This window comes from Cyprinus carpio, chromosome A9, assembly GCF_018340385.1.
Source record: "Cyprinus carpio isolate SPL01 chromosome A9, ASM1834038v1, whole genome shotgun sequence".
NCBI classification, from domain to species: domain Eukaryota; kingdom Metazoa; phylum Chordata; class Actinopteri; order Cypriniformes; family Cyprinidae; genus Cyprinus; species Cyprinus carpio.
The window spans coordinates 11,861,570-11,884,704 of record NC_056580.1 but is presented as its reverse complement, the minus strand read 5'-3'; the positions used below and the strand labels follow the sequence as shown (position 1 = coordinate 11,884,704).

General features: G+C 39.0%; 1 protein-coding gene across 1 annotated transcript; it reads left to right on the top strand.

Moving 5' to 3' along the window:
* The first annotated feature begins 7,369 nt into the window (after positions 1–7,369).
* Positions 7,370–22,557, top strand: nxph2a (neurexophilin 2a). The gene is made up of 3 exons (XM_042763483.1): positions 7,370–8,043; positions 8,144–8,286; positions 19,455–22,557. The coding sequence occupies exons 2-3, from the start codon at positions 8,242–8,244 to the stop codon at positions 20,211–20,213; spliced, it is 804 nt and encodes a 267-aa protein (XP_042619417.1). The 5' UTR covers positions 7,370–8,043; positions 8,144–8,241; the 3' UTR covers positions 20,214–22,557.
* Positions 22,558–23,135: the final 578 nt, after the last annotated feature.

Below are 23,135 nucleotides of genomic sequence, written 5' to 3'. Positions count from 1 at the left end.
TTCCTCCGACTACAATCATGTTTGGAATCAACGGGCGTAGGAATTCTTAGGCAAAGTCAACATGCATAAACCATAGATCATGATCTCCACCACTGATGTTTTTCTCTGAAGTACATGTGAAGCGATCTCATCTGCATGAGCAAACATATGTCCACAAGCCATGGGCTGAAGCAGAATACATACTAGGTTCACACTTCATTGCCAGAGATTCATGCGGTCAGTAAAATATGTTAAAGGTTGTGGAACATAAGAAGCTGGAGCTGGACATTGACTGACAAGAGCATCAACACCACAAGGATGGCTTGTTTGCATATGAATGGCAGGAATTGAGAGATATTTGGCAGCAATAACTCCGACAGTCTCAAATGGATCTGTGAATTGCTTCAAAGTTGTAGTCTTGCAGTTTCTTCATCAATTCTTTGTTGTTTGTAGTCTTGCAGTTTCTTTATTCAGTTCTTTGTTGACCCTCCGGGTTACAATAACTTTAAGTATATCCATAGTGTTGATGAAATTCTGAAACCTGGCCAGACCTGTAGATACATCTGCACTTAACAACTTCTCTAAGCCTGCATTCATACTCTCCTGTAGCTGGGCCTTGGTGTAGGGTACTGGATATTTCATAGTGATGACCATTTGGGCCACATTCAAGGCACCCGAATCTTTTCATTATAAAAGTGTAAATACAATGTAGCCTAAATAACAGATTCATTGTGCAGTGTAGAGAGATTGAGTTTGCGATGAAGTGAAATGTGACAGATTTAGTGATTATAGAAGGAGCGCTCTTTGCATGCATTCTAGGCTGACTATCTCAGAACAGAAATTTTCACCTCAGTAGAGAAAGTATTGTGTTTCAAGTCGTAATTTTATTTGTCTTGATGTTTCAAAATGACTTGCTTGTATACTTTTCCTATGCGCGCCGGCGCGAACTGCCGTGCACTATAGCCTATGTATTTCGTTAGTTTTTTTGTTTTGATGTTTCTTGATTGTTTGCTTTTGTTATGCACGCTTCATACATTCGTGTGTCTCAGAACTTGCGAGTTGGCAGCTCAAATGTGCGAATGCAATGGAGATTTTCGCTTAATAATAGATTACATTTTTATTCATACATTCAGAACACTTTATGTGGAGAAATGCAAGCTTTTTTTTGTAAATAAATAAGGAAGCCTAATATAGCTTTAGAACAGCTTCAGGCTGACTAATTATTTACTGGTTGTGAAGGGATAGCCTAAATAAACTAAACTATGAGCACAAGCAAGCAAAATAAGTGTTAGGTATAAGTCAGTAAGTCCTGTTCTATGAGAAGAAGGAAGAATAATTGTTGTTTGTTATTAGTTAGTTAGTGTTGTTAGAAAACAGTAGGCTATAGGGTTATATGCTTTATGCTTCAGAAATTGAACGGAGAGAGATGAGGGAAGTCTGTTCCAAACATCGGCACCACATGAACGAAGAACGAAAAAGAAATTAGCCGATTATATAGAGCCGAAGGGGCAACCAGCTTCATGACTAAAACTGGGTGTGAAGTGTCACGAGTGAGACAAAAATTGGGGGTTGCTATCAAACAAAAAGTGGTAGAAAATTATATGGCGTTTTATGAAGATATATGAGGTTTTTATATAAAGTGTTATAGTGTTACAAAAATTGAGAGAAACCAACAAACGTTTTTGATATACATTTTAGATATAATAAATAAATAATTTTGATTACATTTTATTTCATTAATTTTAAAGTATTTGTAGGGTTTCTGGTGTAAAGGTGTAAAATGATATATGACTTGATAGAAAAGGTAAATGTTAACATATTAAAATCATGTTAACATGGTTATGGATATATATTTATTTATATATTTTATATTTTATTTTATATTTAATTATATATTTTAAAATTTACAGCCCCTTTCACGTCTTTGTGAGTGCCTCACTGTAACCCAGATTTTTGCTCTTTTTAAACCCCCCCCCCCCCCAAAAAAAAGGAGTGTCCAAATACTTTTTAAAAACGTCTCAGGTTACGAATGTAACCATGGTTCCCTGAGTAGGGAACGAGACACTGCGTCCTCTAGGGGTCGCTATGGGGAACACCTCGTAGTTTACCCGTGTCTGAAGCATACAAATGAAAAAAACACCAACGAGTTGGCCGGCGCAGCCTCTGACGTCACCTTACCCGGTGCGACACAAAACAGGCACTGGGAAAACACGTCATTCACTTCTTCGTCTGAAGCTTGCGTTCGAAGCATGGCAGGGAGCTAGAGGACGCAGTGTCTCGTTCCCTACTCAGGGAACCTCGTTCCCTACTCGTAACCTAAGACGTTCCCTTTCAAGGGAACTTCGAACTGCGTCCTCTAGGGGTCGCTATGGGGAAAACAGTATACCCACGCCGCCATGCTGAGGGGAGTGCAGGCCAGAATCATGGCGAACACTAAGTACCAACTCTACCATTTTCAATGGAGTTTGCCCCCGGGACGTTTAGACGGCTGTCTGTGACAATACCCCTTACGGCCAAAGGCCTAAGTACATACCCAACTTAATTGTTAGGGCCTCGGCCCGGTGGGTAGAGCTAAGGCTTGGAATCAGGAAAGATTCCTTTAAAGGGATACGGCTAGGAACCTAGCATTTTATACTAAGGTCTTGCCTGTCACACAGGGGCTACAGCTTGCTTCCGCAAAAGCTTGCTGAAGGAGCTGTCTCAACAGATCTCCAGTTAGCAACACCCTGTTTAGATAGGTATCTGAGGATACATGGGTGGAGTGGCGCCCAAGATGAACGGGGCTTTTTACCAACTCAAGAAAGGGCACGAAGCAACCGCGCCGAAGCCCTCACCATATAGGGATTTTAGAAAAAAGAACGCAGAGTACTAGCGTGCGAACTTACCACAGTGTGGATTTCAGAAAGTGTGCAAAGACTTCACGTGCACACTTACCATATCATGGATTTTCAAATACTGTTCTAGGGAAGGGCTCTCTCGTGGCACTCTGACAGAGCAGCTCATAGATGGAATGGTGCATCTCAAAAAAAATATGTTTGAGAGTCAACACCTCGATCTGTGGAAAATAATGCTGGGAGCGCTCTGGGAAAAACAGTGAACTCAGTCTCATATGAGAGGAGAACTCCTGAATCCAGAGTAGCACGCTAATAGGCGACCCTTCTTGGAAAAGGGGAGCGCTGCTAAACTACCACGAGAATCGCCCGAATAGCCCCTCATGTTGAGGGAAGCGATGCTTGAAGTGTATAAAACAAAATACACACTGGCTGAATGGAGCCCAAGGAACCAAGGTCTAAATCCATCTCAAGAAAGGGAACGAGGCGGAGCGCGTAACCCTTACCATACAGGATTTCAGAAAGTGCGCAGAGTCTTGCGTGCACACTTACCAATATGTGGATCTTTCAGAAAGTGCGCAAATGTTCACGTGCACTCTGACCACCATGTGGTTTTCGGAAAGTACACAGAGCTCAGCGTGTGTACCTAAAGGTTCCTAAAGCATCGCAGAGGCGCTGAACCCGCACGGGAGAGGCAAGCTCAAATTTTATAAACCTCTAGCGAGGGGAGCATCACCTGAGGCAGCATATACAAGAAGACTTCTGTAACTGCCACCTTCACTTCCCGCTGGATGCGACAGCACCTAAGCGGCCAGGAGACCCTCAGGGTGACCTGGCTGGACATCCATGAAATTTCCCTGCAGTGCTGTGCCAGGCCTGATGATCAAGGAGGCTCCCGCAGAAACCTGTGATCTCAGCCGCCTAATACCGGAACATGAAGCCGGATGGCTGGTGCTGACGAGTGTTTAGTAAACACCGTAACTGAGCACTGCAAAGGAAACTCACAGAGTTTATTAGTAGACATAACCACCAGCAATTTACACACATAAGTATATACAGAAAGGGTTATTTTTATACTCCCACCCTCCTGCGCTGGAGCCCCGCTCAAGGGGCGCCTCTTTTTAGTCCGGACCATCAGTAAGGTGGTTGCTATGAACATAGAACCAGCCAAAAACATTATAGGTCCAGCATAGGAGACTGTTTTTGCGTTAGAGGTTTCCACCTAACCTCGATCAGGTGGAGAGCTGGTGGTTACAGGGGAATTAGGAAGGGGAGGATAAAAGCAGAAGTTAAAAATCCCTAAAGGGAACGAGTAGATACCTCAGTATCACTCTGACTCAGACGAGAACGCTGCCTCGTCTGGATCACATCCCTTAGGTTCTGCTTACCCCCTTGTGACCCACAATTCCTCTTAACCCTACCCGCAGGTGGGGGAGGAGCGTGAGTCGCGACACTAGCCTTCTGTGCCCGTCTTTGATCCTCAGATCGAGACAGGCCAGGACCCCTATGTTGTTCGGGCTCAGACCTGGACCTTCGTGGAACGAAGGATCTGAAAGCAGCGGAGTGCGCCTTCGTCTCCCCGAACTTCTCGATTACCGTCTCAACGGAAATACCGAAAAGTTCAGAAGGCGAAACCTGAGCATCGAGAAGAAAGCCTTTTTTTTCTTCCCGATGTCTGCCAGGTTCATCCACAGATGTCTCTCCGCCACCACCATGGCCGCCATAGTCCTGCGCTTGGCAGAGGCGGCCTGCTTGGTAGCCCGGAGAGAGGCCTGTGGTGCGGCGCAGCTCAGCTACCTGATCAGGAAAAAGGCTTTTGCCTTTATCCAGGTCTCTTAGCAGATCAGTCTGATATGCTTGAAGCATTTATTTTGTAATAAAGCCACAGCCTGACCTGCTGCTGCTGCGTGCCTGACCTGCTTTAAGCAAGATGCATTGCTTGAAGGGGCTTAGATGGCAAGGAGGGAAATTAAGAGAGGATGTCTCCCCCGCAGAATGAAAGCTCTTTCTGCAGGGGGCATCCTCTCATAGCCGTTTTCGCGCATCGCCTCGATGTCGGCAAAACTCTTATGCTGAAACCGATGGATGCGAGAAGAAAACGGCCTCTTTCATTTCCTTTCAATCTCAGTATGGAGATCAGGCAGAAATGAAAGGCTCACCTGAGCTGGAGGGCTATGGTCGGAAAGATAACGCTCATCGAAGTCGCGATCCATAAACTGCAACAGCTCTACATACGCAGAGCAGGATAATTGAGAAGGCTCAGCCTCAGCTTCTTCACCATCCTCAAATATCTCCTGCTTTATCTGGGTAAAAAACCCAGCAGAGCACTAACCTCAGTATCAGAAAGTGTTAAAGATATAACATCATCCTCCCGAGGCTCTCTCTCGTCCGACGCCATTATGAGCGCGAAAGGGAAAGTCCCTCTTTAAACCATTCAGACAGATCCACCTGAAATTCTCACGAGCTCATTCTCCTCTGTGCCTCAGCAGCGGCGGGTCCTGAACACGCGGGAAGCAGATGGGCTGCCTTTTTTTTTTTTCGAAAGAGAGACGAACGAGAGCGGAGCTTTTTCCTTGAAAAAACGCTCGCAATGCACGCAGATTGCCTCCTCAAAGACATTGCGTGCGTGCTCTTTACCCAAACAAATCACGTAAAGATCGTGTGTGTCATCGGGTGTCAAATAATGCCGACACGGATGCATACATTGTTTAAACGCTTGCTAGTAGTCGCCATGATAGACAGAGAAAGAGCGCTCTTACCGGTTCTTTCAGATGCACGCTTCAAACAAAACAGTCAGTGAAGACGAAGAAGAGAATGACGTGTTTTTCCCAGTGCCTGTTTTATAGTCGCACCAGTAGTGACGTCAGAGGCTGTCGCCGGCCAACTCGTTGGTGTTTTTTCATTTGTATGCTTCAGACACGGGTCACGACGAGGTGTTCCCCATAGCGACCCCTAGAGGACGCAGTTCGAAGTTCCCTTGAAAGGGAACTGCAGTTTTGTTCTTTTTGCCAGACATGATGTATCATGTTGAGATAGTCCCTGGTGTTTAGTCTACAGTAGGTGCGGACCTTTCACAGCTACTTTGATTTATGCACTAAGCAAAATGTTAAACCTTAAGACTGTCTTTAGATCACCTTTTCCCAATAGATTTTATAACTATTAATTGAGACTGTAATCAAAAGACCCCTTTAAAGTCACAGACCCAATTTCTGTGACCTGCTTAACAAATTTTTCCAAGCGTATCAGTCACCTCTTGCCTACATACTACGCCTTGAATGTGCATGATCATGCTTGCACTACAGAGCCAAAATGGTTGAAATGTTTTGCAATGTGTTTATCTGACAAAATTTGACATGTTTCCAAAACAATACAAGAAAAGAAATATAAAATAAGTATTGTAAATATTTTCAGTCAACATTAAAAAGGTTACAAAGTTTAGCGATTCATCTGTTTCCTGATTACTGGCAACCGTTACCGTGTGTAAAGCTGCCCAGTACATAATTTATTTATATTTGAAAGGATACTATGGGGCTTTCTTATTCATTAAGATAAATGCAGAGCTCAGGTTATATATGTTTAATGTATTTGTTACATATTTAATTTGTTCAGGTCAGTTTCTGTTTGGTTATCACCTACTGCTGTGACAGTGTATTTATTAATTTATTTACTGTCTGTTTTAAACTGAAAACAGTAGTTAAGCAGTCAACTGTTATCAGTTAACTAAAATGGCTAAACTACTCTATTGTTGGTGAAATAATGTGTGCTTCACAAATGAAGGAAAAAGTGCATTTGTAACAGGATATGATATGGGGATATTAAGTTCAATGATCATCTGTGTTCTTGAGACACATAGTCAGGATATTGAGAAAATAGTAACTAAACAGGTAGTAACTAAACACAATTGTAAGGTTACTCTGATAGTAAAATCTCACCACTCTCTTTGATTGCAAATGTCAAAAGCTAAGAAAATGCGTTTGATTTATCTTTTGAATAGGCTACTGAGTAGGCTACTAAAGGAATGGAAACATTTCACTTATCAGGTAGGCCTACCTTGCCATTTAAATACTACAACACCCATTCTTTACATTTAGTACATATTCTAATTAATTAATCGAAAGAACAATTGATATATTGAAAATGATACATTATTACAGCACTGTAAATAATTTTGATGCATTTTAAACACGTGGTGGCGCTATTGACACATTTATCAATGTGAACGGTAGTACTGCGTCCACTGCATTGAAGTTGCACGGCTTACAGTTTAAGTACAAAATGACTCCAGACACAGTCAGAGGACATGTCTTATTGCACACATGCAATTTTTAGCAATGCCAACACTTTCATCTTACTGTGTGTGGGTGTAGCTGTAATGTTTCACTGTCGTTTTGCACTAGTTAGACAAGGCTATATTTCACCTTGGGTAAAACGCATCAGCAAGTCTTTCTGAGTCAGCTTATACAGCCTTCAGAAACATAGAGTAGGCTATTCATTAAATAAGAAACCTATTAAACAAGACCACAAACTTGCTATAATCGCTATGGACGGTTTTATCTAGCTTGCAGGACACCAGTTCGTCACCTCAAATCAAAACGCTTTTGGAATCTTCAAACAACTTTAAAAACACTAACACAGCTACTGTATAGGCGAATACATATGAGATGCTGTCATGTTATTCTGACTTTAAGAAACCCTCTTCTCAGATAAAGACCAGAAAAGACGTGTCCACAATGGGTTAACAAGTTGACGTCTCTCAGTTGAGAGTCTCTCGCAGGCGCTAAATCTGAAGAGCACTTCAAAGAGGGATTCGCAACACCACACACATACACACTCACAAATCAAACTACAGACGAACAAACTAATATATTGAGCTTTTGGTAAAAGATCGACTCTACTTTGGGGCTGTATAAAACTTTAATTAGAGCTGCCATAAACAAGAAGACACACGGCGGACTGCGCGCGAGCGAGGAGTCGCATCAATCACGCAAAATGCTGCGAGGCTTCACACCTTCGCGCTGATCGGCGCGTTTCGTAAGTCATCGCTGCGTTCCGTCGATCTATTGAACAGTCACCCGGACACTACTTTACAATAAAACCCTATTTTAAAAGCAGCCTTTCCTGTCCCGAGCACATTTATCAATATCACTGACGCCTCCGGGACCCTCTCCAGCTGTGCCGTCATAAACCGCTGGTTACCGTCACTTTTCAACATGATCAACACCTTTTGCCAAGGGTAAGCAAACACTTTGCTTTATGGAATCTGATGCCATTAAACTCTTCAGACAGTAATCTTATGATTAACGCCTTAATGTTCGTGTCATTTTCGTGTTCAGGTAGTTGAGAGCAATGGCACTTTCTTGTAAACCCTGTGAACTGGATATTTGCTTCTCCCACCTCAAGTAAGAGTCAAAGACCATTTTCTGTAGTCAAGATGCAGATTCTTTCAGCTGTTTTACTCCTTTTCTGTTTGCACAAGGTGAGTACCATCCTTTCCGTTTTCATGTTTAAAAAATGATGTTCAAACTTTAAAAAAATTAAACCAGTCCAGCAAATTTAGTGTAGAACACTATACTTGTCTGTTTTAGTGAAACTAGGCTACTTAATTCAAATAAAATAAAAGTATAAGCATAATTCTGGTGGGGAAGTCAGTCATGCAATAGTCTTTCAAATCTATTTTTATTTGCTTTTTCTTGTAGAAAGCAGAAAGACACATTTATCAACTTTTATTTCTCATGCATACTGTCGCATTAATATTCAGATACTGGAATTAAATAACAGCATACTTTTAATGACTTCAAAAGGATTTGTTTCAGCTGAGGTGATATACCTATATTTAATTTAAATGTGCAATACCATGTCGACTATATGGAAACTAACTGAAGCAAGGATTTAATTTTGAATGCACCAACTTTATAAATTTAAACATTTTAAATGTTTTTTTTTTTTATATAGATAAAACAAAATAAGTGTAATATTACAGGTAGTTTATAAATCATTTCAACTGAGTATATATGTATTAATTTTTTTTATTTATGGAGACAAATTAAAGTTTATTAGTGTATTATTCATTATTCATCTTTTGCCATGCTTTATTTTAGTAACAAGTAGATTGTGATTAGAAGGCAAGTCATATGCGCTTTTTGGAGAAAAATAATTTAGTAATTTTATTACTCTGAAAAGTAATACAGAAAATTTCTAAATCCCTTCAAAATCACCAGTGTCACACAACTGCATGCAAATAACATTTTCAGTTAATAGTTATTTTTAAGATTTGGCAGCCCATTGCACTCTTGAGAAACAGTACCTGTGGGAATGGCTTCTGTCTATGAGTATATCCACTTTTGTACAATCCTCCAAAGGCAGGGTCCCGATGGATTAGAGTCTCTACAGTCTCTCTCTCTCTCTCTGTCTCTAACACACACAGTGATTCAAATACTGGAGAAGTAGCCCAGCATCTGTGCTGCTCCCTGGGGAGAGATAAGAGGGTCAGAGCCTTTACACTAGTAACTATTCATTCCATGACATCTGCTGCAGTCAACCTCTGAGAGCAGGACAGAGAACAATGTGATCAGCACTAAATCCACTTGAGCACAACCCCACGACTCTATTGTTCAGACACATAATGATTGTTGTCTGCATAGCTGAAGTTTGGCACATTTGGCCTTTGCTGCCAGAGCGCCGCTCTCTTTAACACTTCCTCTGTTGTTCGTTGTTGTGCTTTGCTCTTGTTCATGCATAAGAAGCATTACAGCCATCAATCTCTGCTCAGGTTTTTACAGAGCGCCTCTTTGTTGTTTGAAGGTGGTGTGTAATGTCCATACAACTGACTCCAGCATCACACAGGTGTTTGTTCATCATACAAATGATTGAAAAACACTTACATGATGTCGGTCAGTAAGAATACCACATAAATGTCTCTAATTTTGATGAAGTCTTCACAGTTATTTCATCAGAAACTCTGCCTCAGCCAAAATCTTTACTCAGAATGCACATTTGAATACGCAGACTTAAATGGTTTATGAATAGCAAATTTAAAGCCGGAATAATGATTCGCAGTGAATTCCCTATCACGAGGTCATCCAGCTTTCCTGCCGTCTTTGTGTGCAATTAGCTTTGATTTCATTATTTATTTACGGGAGGAAAACTAGCGGTGGAGAATTCACTAAAAATTTACAGTGCTCGGATTAGGAGCCACGCTTTAATCTTTTGCCTCTGATAATGCCGCATGGCCTGATTGATTAGTTTTTCAGGAAGCTTATGTCAGAAAAACTAATCCGTCTTTGGATTGTGCCAGCCGTGTAGGGTTTTCTGCTCTGGTGCTGTATCACGGAGGCGAATTACAGAGCTGCTGGGCTGTGATAAGGCCCTCGTCTCTTTCACACACCCGTCCCTCCGGACAATAAAAACGCTGTTTATATTCTTCAGAACCTGCTGCAGCCCGAGACTTCACATCAAGCCCTTGCTGGATTTGCCATGTGAGGGCAGAACGTACATCAGGCTCTCAGAATTGGGCTGAGGACACCAAATGAGAGGAAAAAGGAGTGCCAAAATGGAATCGTGAAATGTGTTTGTAGGTCCAGTAACCCAGAAATTCCTGCGAGAGAGATTACATGAGTGTTTCAGCGAGTATGTCTGTAAATATGAGTGTTTCGCTCTAGATTGGCATTATCAGTGCTGCGCTTATACGCCAGTGATGTGTATCTGTGTCTATAATGGGGTCATTGTTGCTTTCCAGAAGCCTGCCTCAGTAATCCCACATAAACAGTGTTATCTGTGACATTTACCACTACAAGCAGTGATGTTGGGTAGTGTGTGGTTTCTCATTTTTGCTTATTTAATGTGGAAAAACATTCAAGATCAGGTGCCATTTACATTACCATCATTTTTAGTTTGCTTTGTTTTTATAAATGATCTAGATATGTTTATTGTGAATAAATAGAGAAGGCAGACATGTGGGATTCAATTAGATTACCCAGACAGAACATTCAGGTATACTGTAGAGAAACATGATGACCAAAGTCAGTGTTTTTGGACTTCTCACTACTCCAGTCATTTAAATGAAGGCTCTACAAATTAGCATGCAGTGCAATTTTTGGTGTAATTTTTAAAATAGATTTCCATAAATTGGTATTCATTTATTACTTTAGGAAACTAAAAATTAAAATGAAGTACAAAAAAATCTTAAGTTGTTATTTTGGGTCATTAGTCACTTTTCAGTTTCTCTGAAAGGTTTAATATTTGAAAATTCAATCCTAAATGTGTGTCTCACACAGCAGACAGTTTATGTTGATGTCATTTGTTGAAGTTCTGACTTTTATTTTTGTCATGGTTGTAATGTCAGTGTCATCCATTACCTGAGATATAAAATCAATGCTTTTCCACTTATGGGCTGGAAACTGTGATTTCGGAGTGTTCCAGAGCTGAAGGACAGGCCTGTATATTTCAGCCTTTTTATCATGATAGATGTGTTGTGAAGCATCTCTGTGACCCGGTGTGTTCGTCGAGGGCTGGCTTGTGTTTGTGTGTTATTTATTAGTATGGTCATATACCCACAACCTGTGGTCATTTATTTACTTCACTAATTTCTTTGTTTAGACATCTTTGTTACACTCTGTCAGTAGAGTTCCAAACCTGTGTGACTTTTTTTCTTTTGCAGTATGCAAATGACAGTATTTAGCATTCACTGTATGGACAGTGAAAAAAACAAAACACTTGAGACATATTTCTAAATATTGTGTTACAAAGAAATAAAGTCATACAGGTTTGAAACGACATTAAGGTGAGTAAATGAGGACAGAATTAGAATGTTTTGGGTAAACTATCTGTTAAGATTGCAGATTTAGTATTTGTTAATCATGTCATAAGAATGAAACATTTTTCTATTCTCTCTTTTTTATACTTTCAGCTATTTCATCATGATCATCATAATATTTTCTTCACCTGCATTTTTTTTATTCATACTTCCTTATTATGTCACTTTGATTAGGTGATGTCAGTGTTCTTCAATAAGGAATCTATAATCTCTATGAGAAACCAAAAGACTTCTCTTTTTTTTTTTTTTGCTGCTGCTTCATTGTCTTCAAAAGAGACTGGTATGTCTAAAAACAGTTAGGATTCATTCTCATCAAAAAACAAAGACATCTGCACTGTCAGTTCTAACACTGCGCTGACAGATAGGAAGGGCTGGCTACATACATCACACGCGTGCTTCTCACTATTTATATTTGTATGGTCTTCATCCAAAGCAAAGAGGGGAATTAAGAAGGTGAACAAAGTGCCGTTGCAAATGGAACATCAGAAGTGCTCCCAATCAGGAAGCTTCTCTCCAGTGCTGTTTTTGCATGTGAAACTTGTGATCATAGCTGTTATTCTTGCTGAGGAAATGTCAAACACATTTGTAGGAACAAAGATCAGACAGATGGGTATAATGGGATTGTAGAGGTGTTGATAGGATGATAGTTACACCAGCAGAGTGTGGAACAAAGAACCGACAGGTATTAAAGGGGAAAAGAACAAGAATCACTCCTCACCTAACTAATAATTAAATGTTAAAAGCTGTTAACGCATTTATCTAATTTGTCGTTCTAACTTTTTCATTTCATTGTTAATTTCAACCGCATGCCCTATGGCAAAAATGCTTCACACAAAATCTGATGTCAGCAGACACCAAAGACTAAAAATAATTGGTTAATAATTAATAATTGGTTAATAATTAGTTAATTTCCTGTTAATTGTCCTATAATAATAGTTAGATATGATTGGCGTGCAGAGAAAACTGACAAAAAAAGAACAGGCTTTTTTTTAATTAAAAGGGCTAAGATTTTTTAATCCTCAAGAAGGAACTAAATGGGATAATGTTAGCTACAGAAAAAAATAAAATAAAAAAAAACCACAACAAAATTTGAAGGCCCCCCTCCCTATAGTTTTCTCTGGTACATCTGCTGTAATGACAGTTTTTTTGGTTTGGTAAAACTGCTGTTTTTTTTTTTTTTTTTTTTTTTTTTTTACAGAAACTGGAAGTGTCCATACAGTAGATAAACATAAGTTTCTCAATTAAAATGTAATTGAATTATTCATATTCATAATTACAGAAGTTTCAAGAGCAATTTAAAGAAAAATAAAGAAAGAAAAATTTGACTTAAGTGAATTAAAATAAGACATCTATTTTTTTATTTAATTTTTTAGCTTATTTTAATACTTGTTATGTCATAAATAAAGTCATATTGAAGTTAGTTTTGTATTATGATGAGGCCCCCTAGTGGGCCCTGGACCCCTGGTTGTGAACCTCTGCTTTACAGCATTTAGTTGCTGTTAATAAAAATATTAAATCTACACATTTATGAGATACTTTTTAGTTATAGATTTATGATGCATAACCGCATGACACTCTTACCAGAGAAATTAAACAGAAAAAGTGAAAGTACTGAAATACAACTGGCACATGTGTGGGTCTTCTAATCCTTCTTTTTTTTACTTCATCTTTTTAAAGAGCATGAGTTTTGAAATGTTCAGAATTAAAATTTTAATACTGAAGTCCATTCAAATGTGCAAGCATGCATTTCATTGGCCTTATATCACTTTAATTGCAAGTCATTGAAAGCGACCGTACCTCTGATTGGCTACAGTTCTGACCCCATGATTTAAGGGTCCGGTGACTGAGGCAGCTATGCATGAGCGTTTGGCGCTGTAAGGGTCAGGTGCTAATGACAGGGGGGATTATATGGCATTAGACATGCAGCACAGCGTACAGTGCTACAGCGATCAGTCCCGGCTGAGGATTTCTCTCTTTGATCCTCTCCACTGAACACCTGCCATTTGTTAGCAGCCCGGCTCTTGATTAAGAGTGATGTGTTTTGGGTGTGTGGCTGTTTCACCCATCAGGGTAGCAATCTATTCTGTGGCCGTGTGTAGACTCAGGCCTCCACCTGCCTCCTCCAGGCCTTTGGAGCCTTCTCTTGAAACTGCTCTTTGTGTGAATCATTACAAATGAAATGCCATGTAACACCACACATGAGAAACAGTGGGGGAGATGAAGAGAGAGAGAGAGAGAGAGAGAGAGAGTGAGACAAAGATAGGAATAAAATGGCAGAGACTTTGTGGAAGAACAGTTGGTTGGACAGGTGTAATGAAGAGGCAGCTGCTGCCATGTTCAGTAATGTTTAACAAGAAACTGCAGTTTGGTTGAATTATAGTAGACTTGTCTAAAACAAATGCTCTTTTATGTGTGTAGTGCAATAGACAATTTGGCCTGGATATTGTGTGTTGTGTATTTAATGACTGTACTAAGGTGCACAGTGTACTACTCGTCATTGGCCTATACAGTAAAGAAAAAAAGCCTATAAATAAAATAAAAAGGAAATAAAATGAAATGAAATAAAATGTTATCCTACTTGAATTGTGTATTAAAACAATAATAGCTTAAAGGAATAATTCACCCCAAAAATTAATATTTTGTCCTACTGACCTGTGAGTCGTACCAAACCTGTATGCCGCTATTTTTTGTGAAACACAAATATATATATATTTGAAGAATCCTTTCATATGACATGAGGGTGAGCAAAACCTGGAATGCACTACAGGTCTTTTAAAATCAGAACAGATTTTAGTACACTACGCATCATACACTTCCTGATTTTGAAACTGGTTACAGAGAAAAACTGGGCATCATACACTAAACAAATGAAGATTACACACTACCTGACTTTTAAATGGTCCCCGAACACAATCAGCTTATACAAAAATGTGTGCCTCATTGAAAAGAATGTGTTCTAAAAATCAGATTTTCTGTGAAATCTATTAACTCAGACTGCCCATTATCCAACTAGCGTTCACTCATCCAGACTGCAAATCCAAGCAAAAATCAGGGCAATTGTCAGAATGTATTTCAGCCTTAAACAATGTCATAATTTTCACCACGGGGTGAACTATCACTTTAAACAAAGGCAGAATATAATATAAAGGAAGTCATTTCTCAATATAAGGTACAAATCACAGCTGCACTACTATGCTGAACAAACAGACTGAGAAATAGGGAGACAGCAAAAGAAAGAGAAATGGATGGATAATGACAAGAAGGTGCAGGTCTGACATCCAAACAGATTCATGCCCCGGGGCTGGAGAGCCATCACAGCCATCAGTGGTGTGCTACTGCCAGACGAAGCAAACGCATTTCAACAGCATGCTCATCCATGATCCGCCACTGAGATGTCCCTGACTTCTTAATAACTTTCTAGAGGGCTAGTTTTGGTCACCAAGGCAATTACCTTTATGTCAAGCCGTAAAAGATATGTCCACTCCAGGGACTGGCAGACAGCTTGCTCCATAATGCTCATTACAGATGAACGTCTAGACTGATTCTTTTCTCACTTTGTGGATGTCATATTATGACGCTGTCACTATAGGCCAGCTTTCGGTGTGGGTGACTGACACATTGTACAATACGTTAACAAATTACAGACATTATAAGACAATATAAGAGACTTTTAAGAAACATAAAAAAATTACAGGGACTCTCCATAGTCGTAATGGTTTTTATACAGTACAAACAGTTTTTTCTATCCCCTTAACTTAACCCTACCCCTCACACAAAACTTTCGTAAGTTTAGTAAAAAATAAAAAAAAAACTTTTGTGATGGTAAAAACCATGTTCACGTTGTAATACTATGTTATACACAATTGTGTCGTCATAAACCAGATATACACCAGAACACACACACACACACACACACACACACACACACACACACACACACACACACACACACACACACATGTACCATATGTATATTTTTTATATTATAGATTGGTTATACTATATGGATACAAACTCAATTGTAAAATCTATTACTGTGGACTGTAGGGGGACTATTTGGAGGCTGATATTTCATCTCAAGTCAAGTCAAGTCTGCTTTATTGTCAATTCTTCCACATGTACAGTACATACATACAGAGAATCGAAATTGCGTTACTCTGATATTTCATATGCGATTATTTGCAATAAATGTTTTAATAAATGTTTTTAATCACATAACAATGATATATATATATGTTGACCAAATGAATATATTTATGTACAGTATATATATAGACCCCTTTTCAGTTAGTACACATTGTAACATTTTTTTATGGGCGGAGCTTAGGTGGAAGCAGAACGTTTCCCCTGACTGCTTCACTAACGCTAGCTGGCAGGCTTTGTTTGCTTGTTTTTTAACAATGACTGGAAAAATTCTATTTTTTCTTAATATGTAATGTCCCACTGTCCGGGATCCTGTCTCACTCACTGTCTGGGATTGTGATTATTATTTGAAAATGTTAACTTTAACGGAAGGAACCAGATTGGCCGACTCGTACATACTTACTCAATGGATGGATGATCTGACAGGAGTGGCCTGACACACCTGACAGAGAGAGAAACCGAGTGTGTATAGTAAATAGAAACTGAGGGCATATAAATCTTTAGATACCTATAAATATGTACTAACAGTGGCAATTGTAGGCAAATGCAACTACTTAAAAACACACCTGACACATAACATGGGCCTTCACTGTTCCCTCTCGCTACAATTGCAATTGATTCTGACACTCAACAACACAACAAGATGACATTTTAAGCTCCTTATGTAGCCGATTTATGTGCTGGTTTGTATTGGCCACCTCCAGTTATCTCTTGTTTTTGCCTCCAGCTAATGCTGTGATGTAATTGTGACATCAGCACTAAAAGGGTATAAATATACACACACACACACACACATACACACACACACACACACACACACACACACACACACACACACACACACACACACACACACACTCACACACACATAAAGTTTAGGTTTAAAATTACCATTACAACTATTGTATACAGTTAAAATAACAACAAAATCTATCTGTATCACTAGATCATTATTAATGTGATGAATTGTGGTTAATCTGTTAGGACACTTGTATGAACTTGAGGAAGTACTGTATACAACTGCTGTTTGTGAAAGAAAATGAAAGGTAAATGTCTTTCTATTACTCTGACTCTAGCCTGCAGGACAGTACTGAAGTTTAGTTAAAGTCTTAATTAAAGTCCTTAGATTTCCCCCTCAGCAAACCTTGTATGCCTTACCTCAACCAAAGTCACAGCTTCAGTCCTTACCTTGAGTTAGACATCAAACATATAACAAATATGTGTAGAATTACTGCCACTCTACGTGTAGGAGAGAGAGAGAATGAGTGAGGTAGAGAGGGAAAGGATTGGGACTGATTGTCAGCACAACCTTTTAAGTTTTCCTCTCAAGGCAGTAAAGCGTTTTATTTTGCCTGTGATCCCTCTACTTGTCATAGCAATTTCCCCAGTTGTTCATCATCCTTTAACTGCTTCCACATTAGCATTATCATCTCCTTCCTGCTTCACCTAAAGTTGTCTCTCACCACAATTTCTCTAAGTGCGAATGGTATTCATCTTCCCTTGTCAAGTCATTGAGTCCTGCAAAATGAAAAATGAAGTGACTCACACCCAAGAGCGAGAACAGAGATATGAGCGCTCAAGTTTACCAAACATCATACAAGACCAGGGGGACTCCAAAGTGAATAAATGTTTCATCAAAGACAAAAAACATTGAGGGTTATCTTCAATCTTTGTTCAGTGGACTTTCCGAAGATGATGGAAAGTTTCACCTGCAGCTCAGAAATTCATAATGGAAATTTACACTGCATTCTTTCACTCTCTGTTTTTACGTGGAGGTGTTGTCTAAAAGGGGTCATATGACGTTGCTAAAAAGAACATTATTTGGTGTATTTGGTGTAATGCAATGTGTTTATGCGGTTTAAGGTTCAAAAAACACATTATTTTCCATATAATATACATTATTGTTTCTCTTCTATGCCCCGCCTTTCTGAAACGCATCGATTTTTACAAAGCTCATCATTCTAAAAAAGCGAGGTGTACGCTGATTGGCCAGCTATCCAGTGCGTTGTGATTGGCTGAATACCTCATGCATGTAACAGAAATGTTACGCCCCTTACCATACTGTGGTGCCGTCTCCCAGCAAACTGGTTCAGGAAACAGTCCTAATCCTCCATAAAATGTGCTGCACACATCTGTACATTTGGGTTGAACTGTTTTGGAACAGTGTTGTAAATATAACTTAACCAATGATTTCTAGTTGTGTCCTCTTTTGGAAGGCCAAACAAAGTAGTTTCGCTTTCACAACGAAACACAGCATCTCCACCACATGGCAGCAGCAATAACAGTGAGAATAAAAGTTACGCCTTCTTTCTTTGCATGAACATTTGGGCGGCGTTATGCAAATCTTCCCACATCGTGTCGTAGACATGTGGGGGCGTGTTAGAATGAGCCGTTTTAGGTAGGAATGGTTGACTCTTAACTTTTATAAAGAATATCTCTTTGGATTTGAGACTCTAGTCTTTGCTACTTTACAGATCTTCTTTATGCACCAAGAGCTTGTAAAACTCCAAAGAGAAAGGAAAAATTGAAATCGCATCATATGACCCCTTTAATTAAGTTTTGTGAAGAATGATATGTGAACAGACTCCCCAATCCATGGGAGACACATTGATTTCACATTATACAGGGAATTTTCAATTACTGGGCTATTACTGGCTGTTTGCATCATTTATAATATTGTGCATGATGTTCTCAAACTGTTGCTTTATTTGACAACAGCATTTTACATCCATTTTAAAGTTTACACAGATAAACAGAAGTATTATTTTGTTTACATATGATTTTTACATATTTGATAAAGCACAGCCTCTGAAATACTGATATGCTCTGGACCATTTTAGATGGAAATGTCTTCATGAATGTAGTCCTTTCCTGACTGAGTTCTCATATGCTGCCGTTAAGCTTACAGCAAAATTAGTAATTATAGAGAAAATACAGGGTTGCTCGTCTGTGCGATTTCAAACAGCCCTACTTTCACATCTGCTTCAGCAAATGATCCTCTCAGCCGTGCCTCAGGATGGCAGCCTGTGCTAATTACCAGCAAAACTAGTTTGGCTTATTTCTACAAATTATTAAGACTTTATCTTAAGTGGACCAGAACTCAATCCTGGAGCAAAAAGGTTATTTGGCACATAGGATCAGCACTGCAGTGTACTGCAGAAATAATTTCATGTTTACCCTTTGCATATCATTTGGATGTTTTTTAAACACTAAAGATACAAATATATTACCAGCATCACATAGAACTATTTATGATTTGTTAATTTTTGTTTACAAATTAAAAGATTTTTAAGATTAACATCATTCCTCTTTATACTGCAACCTAAATTATAGCTATGATTTGAGCGAAGATAATAGCTGTGCTAATATTCATACCAGCAGTATTGCTGTGATAATGCTTTTATAAAACAGTTAAAGCGAAAAAATCATGAAGGTAATATTGAGCAACTTACATTTTAGACACAACATTGACAGCTGTGACCCAGCTGTGGGTCTATTTTACCTCCACCAGAGAGAACTGCTACAACAATAATTCTGGAACCAAGGCCAAGGAAAGTGGACTCCCACTATTGCACTTTATGGTTGTATAATAAAGATCCTAATTTTAGATAAGTAGGTTATAGATGTTATATATGTTGAATATACAGTAGTATTATGGATTTTCATGTTTGTGTGTTTGTGCTTTTCAGTGCTGTTGGAAGGTCACATGCAGAAGAGTCCATATTCCAGAGGTGGGCCTCGTGGACTGGGGGGAGGTTGAAAATGAGGAGCACCCCTCCCCCAAAAGCGCCAGCCCCCGCGTTCTCAACCCCCTGCGCCTTTTCGCCCGGGGATCCCTTGGGTTCAAGAGCAACAGGAGGGAGATTACATATTTGGAAAACATCGAGGACTCTTGGGACTGGTTATCTAACCAGACAGATGTCAAAGAGGCGCAGAGCAGGACTAAACGCAGACCAATCGTGAAAACGGGCAAGTTTAAAAAAATGTTTGGCTGGGGTGACTTCAACTCCAACATCAAAACTGTGAAACTAAATCTCCTCATTACAGGCAAGATAGTGGACCACGGCAACGGCACGTTCAGTGTTTATTTCCGCCACAACTCCACGGGCCTGGGGAACGTCTCTGTAAGCCTGGTGCCGCCTTCCAAGGTGGTGGAGTTTGAGATCGCCCAGCAGTCCACCCTGGAGACGAAAGACTCGAAATCTTTCAATTGTCGTATCGAGTACCAGAAAACAGACCGCAGCAAAAAGACTTCACACTGCAGCTATGACCCGTCCAACACGTGTTACCAAGAATCCACCCAAAGCCACGTATCCTGGCTCTGCTCGAAGCCCTTCAAAGTCATATGCATCTACATTGCCTTTTACAGCACTGACTATAAACTGGTGCAGAAAATCTGCCCAGATTACAACTATCACAGTGACATGCCGTATGCATCCACGGGTTAAGAACCAGTCCATCCTAGACAGTAAGAACTGTCAACCTCATTTTCAGCATGTGTTTTTTATTTGATTTAGAAGCAGTTAAAATAAATCCAGATGTTTCACATTAGGCTACACTATTGGCATTGCCTTGGGCTTTTGTGATATGGCAGTCACAACGTTTGATGGCAAAATAACTGATCAACACTTTTGTTTTTGGCTTTAAACATCCCACGGTCCCACAAACATCCCACTGTTTGAGTTCCATTGGGAACACATCATCGTTCGCTACTTCTCAAGTTAATAAATCACAGACTTACTGAGGATAGATTACACATGAAACACCTTTTTATTGTGCGGTTTATGTGTGTGTTAGTATGTGTTTGTTATATTGAGCAATGTGGCCTCTTGTTCAGCACTAAATTGTGTGAAGCATTTGTCAAGATAAGTGCGAACGGGTTAAATCATTCTGCAAAGACATTACATACAAATTACTCTCAGTTATTTAGCATTTCACAAAAGATCTATGTGTGAATTGAGATGTGTATAATTTCAAAGAGTAATTTGTGACGTCTCACGAGAGCATAATTCATTGGACAGGTGGATTTAGTGAATCTGGCAGCCGGTTAACAACCCTTTGTCATGGTCTCGCCACAGAGATCCACATTTCCAGGCTCTAATTAACATTAATTATAGTGGGAAATTTCACTTACAAACCATGACAAAGGGGACCGGAGCCAGAAACTGAAATTTAGTGTGTCAGTCATGTAGCTAGCAAACATCTATTCATGCCAGTGACTTCAAACTCTTTCATGTCCTCTGTTCCTGGAAAAGTGAAAATGTGTAAGGAGTAAATACAGATGTTTACGCAAACGCACATGAGGGTAAAGTAATACAATATGCGAGTCTACCTTGTATTGATTCTTTCATAATTTAAAACAGTATATGGAGATCATTTGAAGGAATCATTTTTGTTTGCACATTATAGTCTAAATGTCAGTGTGTCACAGTGAACCAGTTGAAATGCCACAGTCTGATCATCAGAACTGGACTTCTCAGGTTCCATATGTGTGAGTGTGTGTGTGTGCCAAACATTTCTCCCATATCAAGAGCCACTGATCTGGATCACAGTTCTGCTCGAAGTGAAGAATCAGATGGATAATTAATTGTACTGATACTCTAATTGTCTGTCACACAAACATTATTATCAAGAACATGTCGATATGAAGATAGCTGTTTATAATTGTATTTAGTTTATAATCCCATGTGGAATTTTGTGAATAGTGTATAAATGTGACTATAAAACCGTGTGTATTTTACCCTTTAAGGATGAATTTGTTTCTTAAATCTGTCAATCTAGCATAAACAGTTTTTTTTACTTTTGGTGTTTGACAGTTATAACAAGTAGAGCTGAGTCATCTAGCTTGTCACAGCTTTTTTTTTTTCTCAGCAAATTGTATGCTTTATGTTTGTCTTAAATATCTGTAAAATACAAAAGAAAAGAAAAAACTCAAAGAAAATACCTGAGAGCTTCCAGCTTTCTTTTAACCCTCTATGGTAAGCATTTGCACTGATTTGACATGAAACAATTTTCACTCAGAAATAATTTCACAAATTATTTTAAATTAAATAATTTGTAAGTAAAAAAGACAGAAATAGTCTTGTAAAATGCTTTTAAAAAATTTTTTTTTACAGTGTGAATAATTTCTTGTCTTTCTTTTATAAATTATTGCACACCTTTATTATTTATACTTAAATATTTCCCTAAAAAACAAGTTAATTCTCCTTCAAAAAAGCAATTTATAAAGCACTTCGATGTGCCTTCCTGCGGGTGAGAATATCAAATGTCGTGGCTTAAAAACATTATATTGTTTTCTTTAAATGTCCTTTTATTTCATTATTTTTATTTCATTTGTTATAGTTAACTTTTACAGTGATGGAAAAATGATGCTGCCATATTGAAAAATTGCACCATAGAGGGTTAATTTATTGATTTTTTTCACTATCACAAATTTAATCATGAAACATATCCAGACAGTGAGATTTGTAGTGAAACATTTGCATATCCTTTGTTCTTTTTATTACAGCATAAAACACTCATTCTTCAATCAGTAAAAAAATCCTGCAAATCAATAAATCAAAAAATTACATCATGTGATATATTTCATTTCATCAAGTTTTAATACATGATCATTTTCAATAAAAAGCTTTCTGATGTATGGACCAGTGGTGCATAGTTTGTATGCATACTCTTCCTCAAATGTGAACCTTTTGTTTCTTTCAAAAATGGATTGTCATGTTTTTGGCTTTCAACACTGACGGCCTCCTACCATCCGATTCACACAGAAGAAAAGAAAAGAACAAAAGACAAAACTGAATTGTCCTATGATGGAAAAAAGAACAACTATATGAATCCGCAGTGTCTCATTAGCTCAGTGGTGCTCTTAAAAATTGTCTTCCAGACAGACAGCAGTGTGAGAGAGGTTTTCTAATAGTGAGATGTTATCACAGAGTTCCCTAGGAGCCGCAGAAAAAGGTCTGCATGAAGCGGCATGTTGGCACGGGAAAAAGATGCGTGTTCGATAGCTCGGATTACGGACTGCATGCTGTTCGCTTTAATTAGCCCTGATTTCCCCATCATGGAGGGTGCGAGAGCAATATGCTGTGACTGCTGCAGAGATCAGAATGGTCGTGGTACCACAACTTACACTGCAGTTACAGAACCAGGAACAATTGTGCTAATGCTGTATAGTGTTTAGAATAACACTGCAATGTTTAATCAATTATAAAATGACTATTATGTTTAGCAAAATGCAATTTGCAGTTCAACTCGATGGCCGGTTGTTCTTATATTGTTCTTTTTGGCCATTGCAACACCCCTTTTTTTACCTTCTTCAAATGTGTTAAACACAAGTAACCAAACCAAAATGTCCTTATATAAGCCCTATA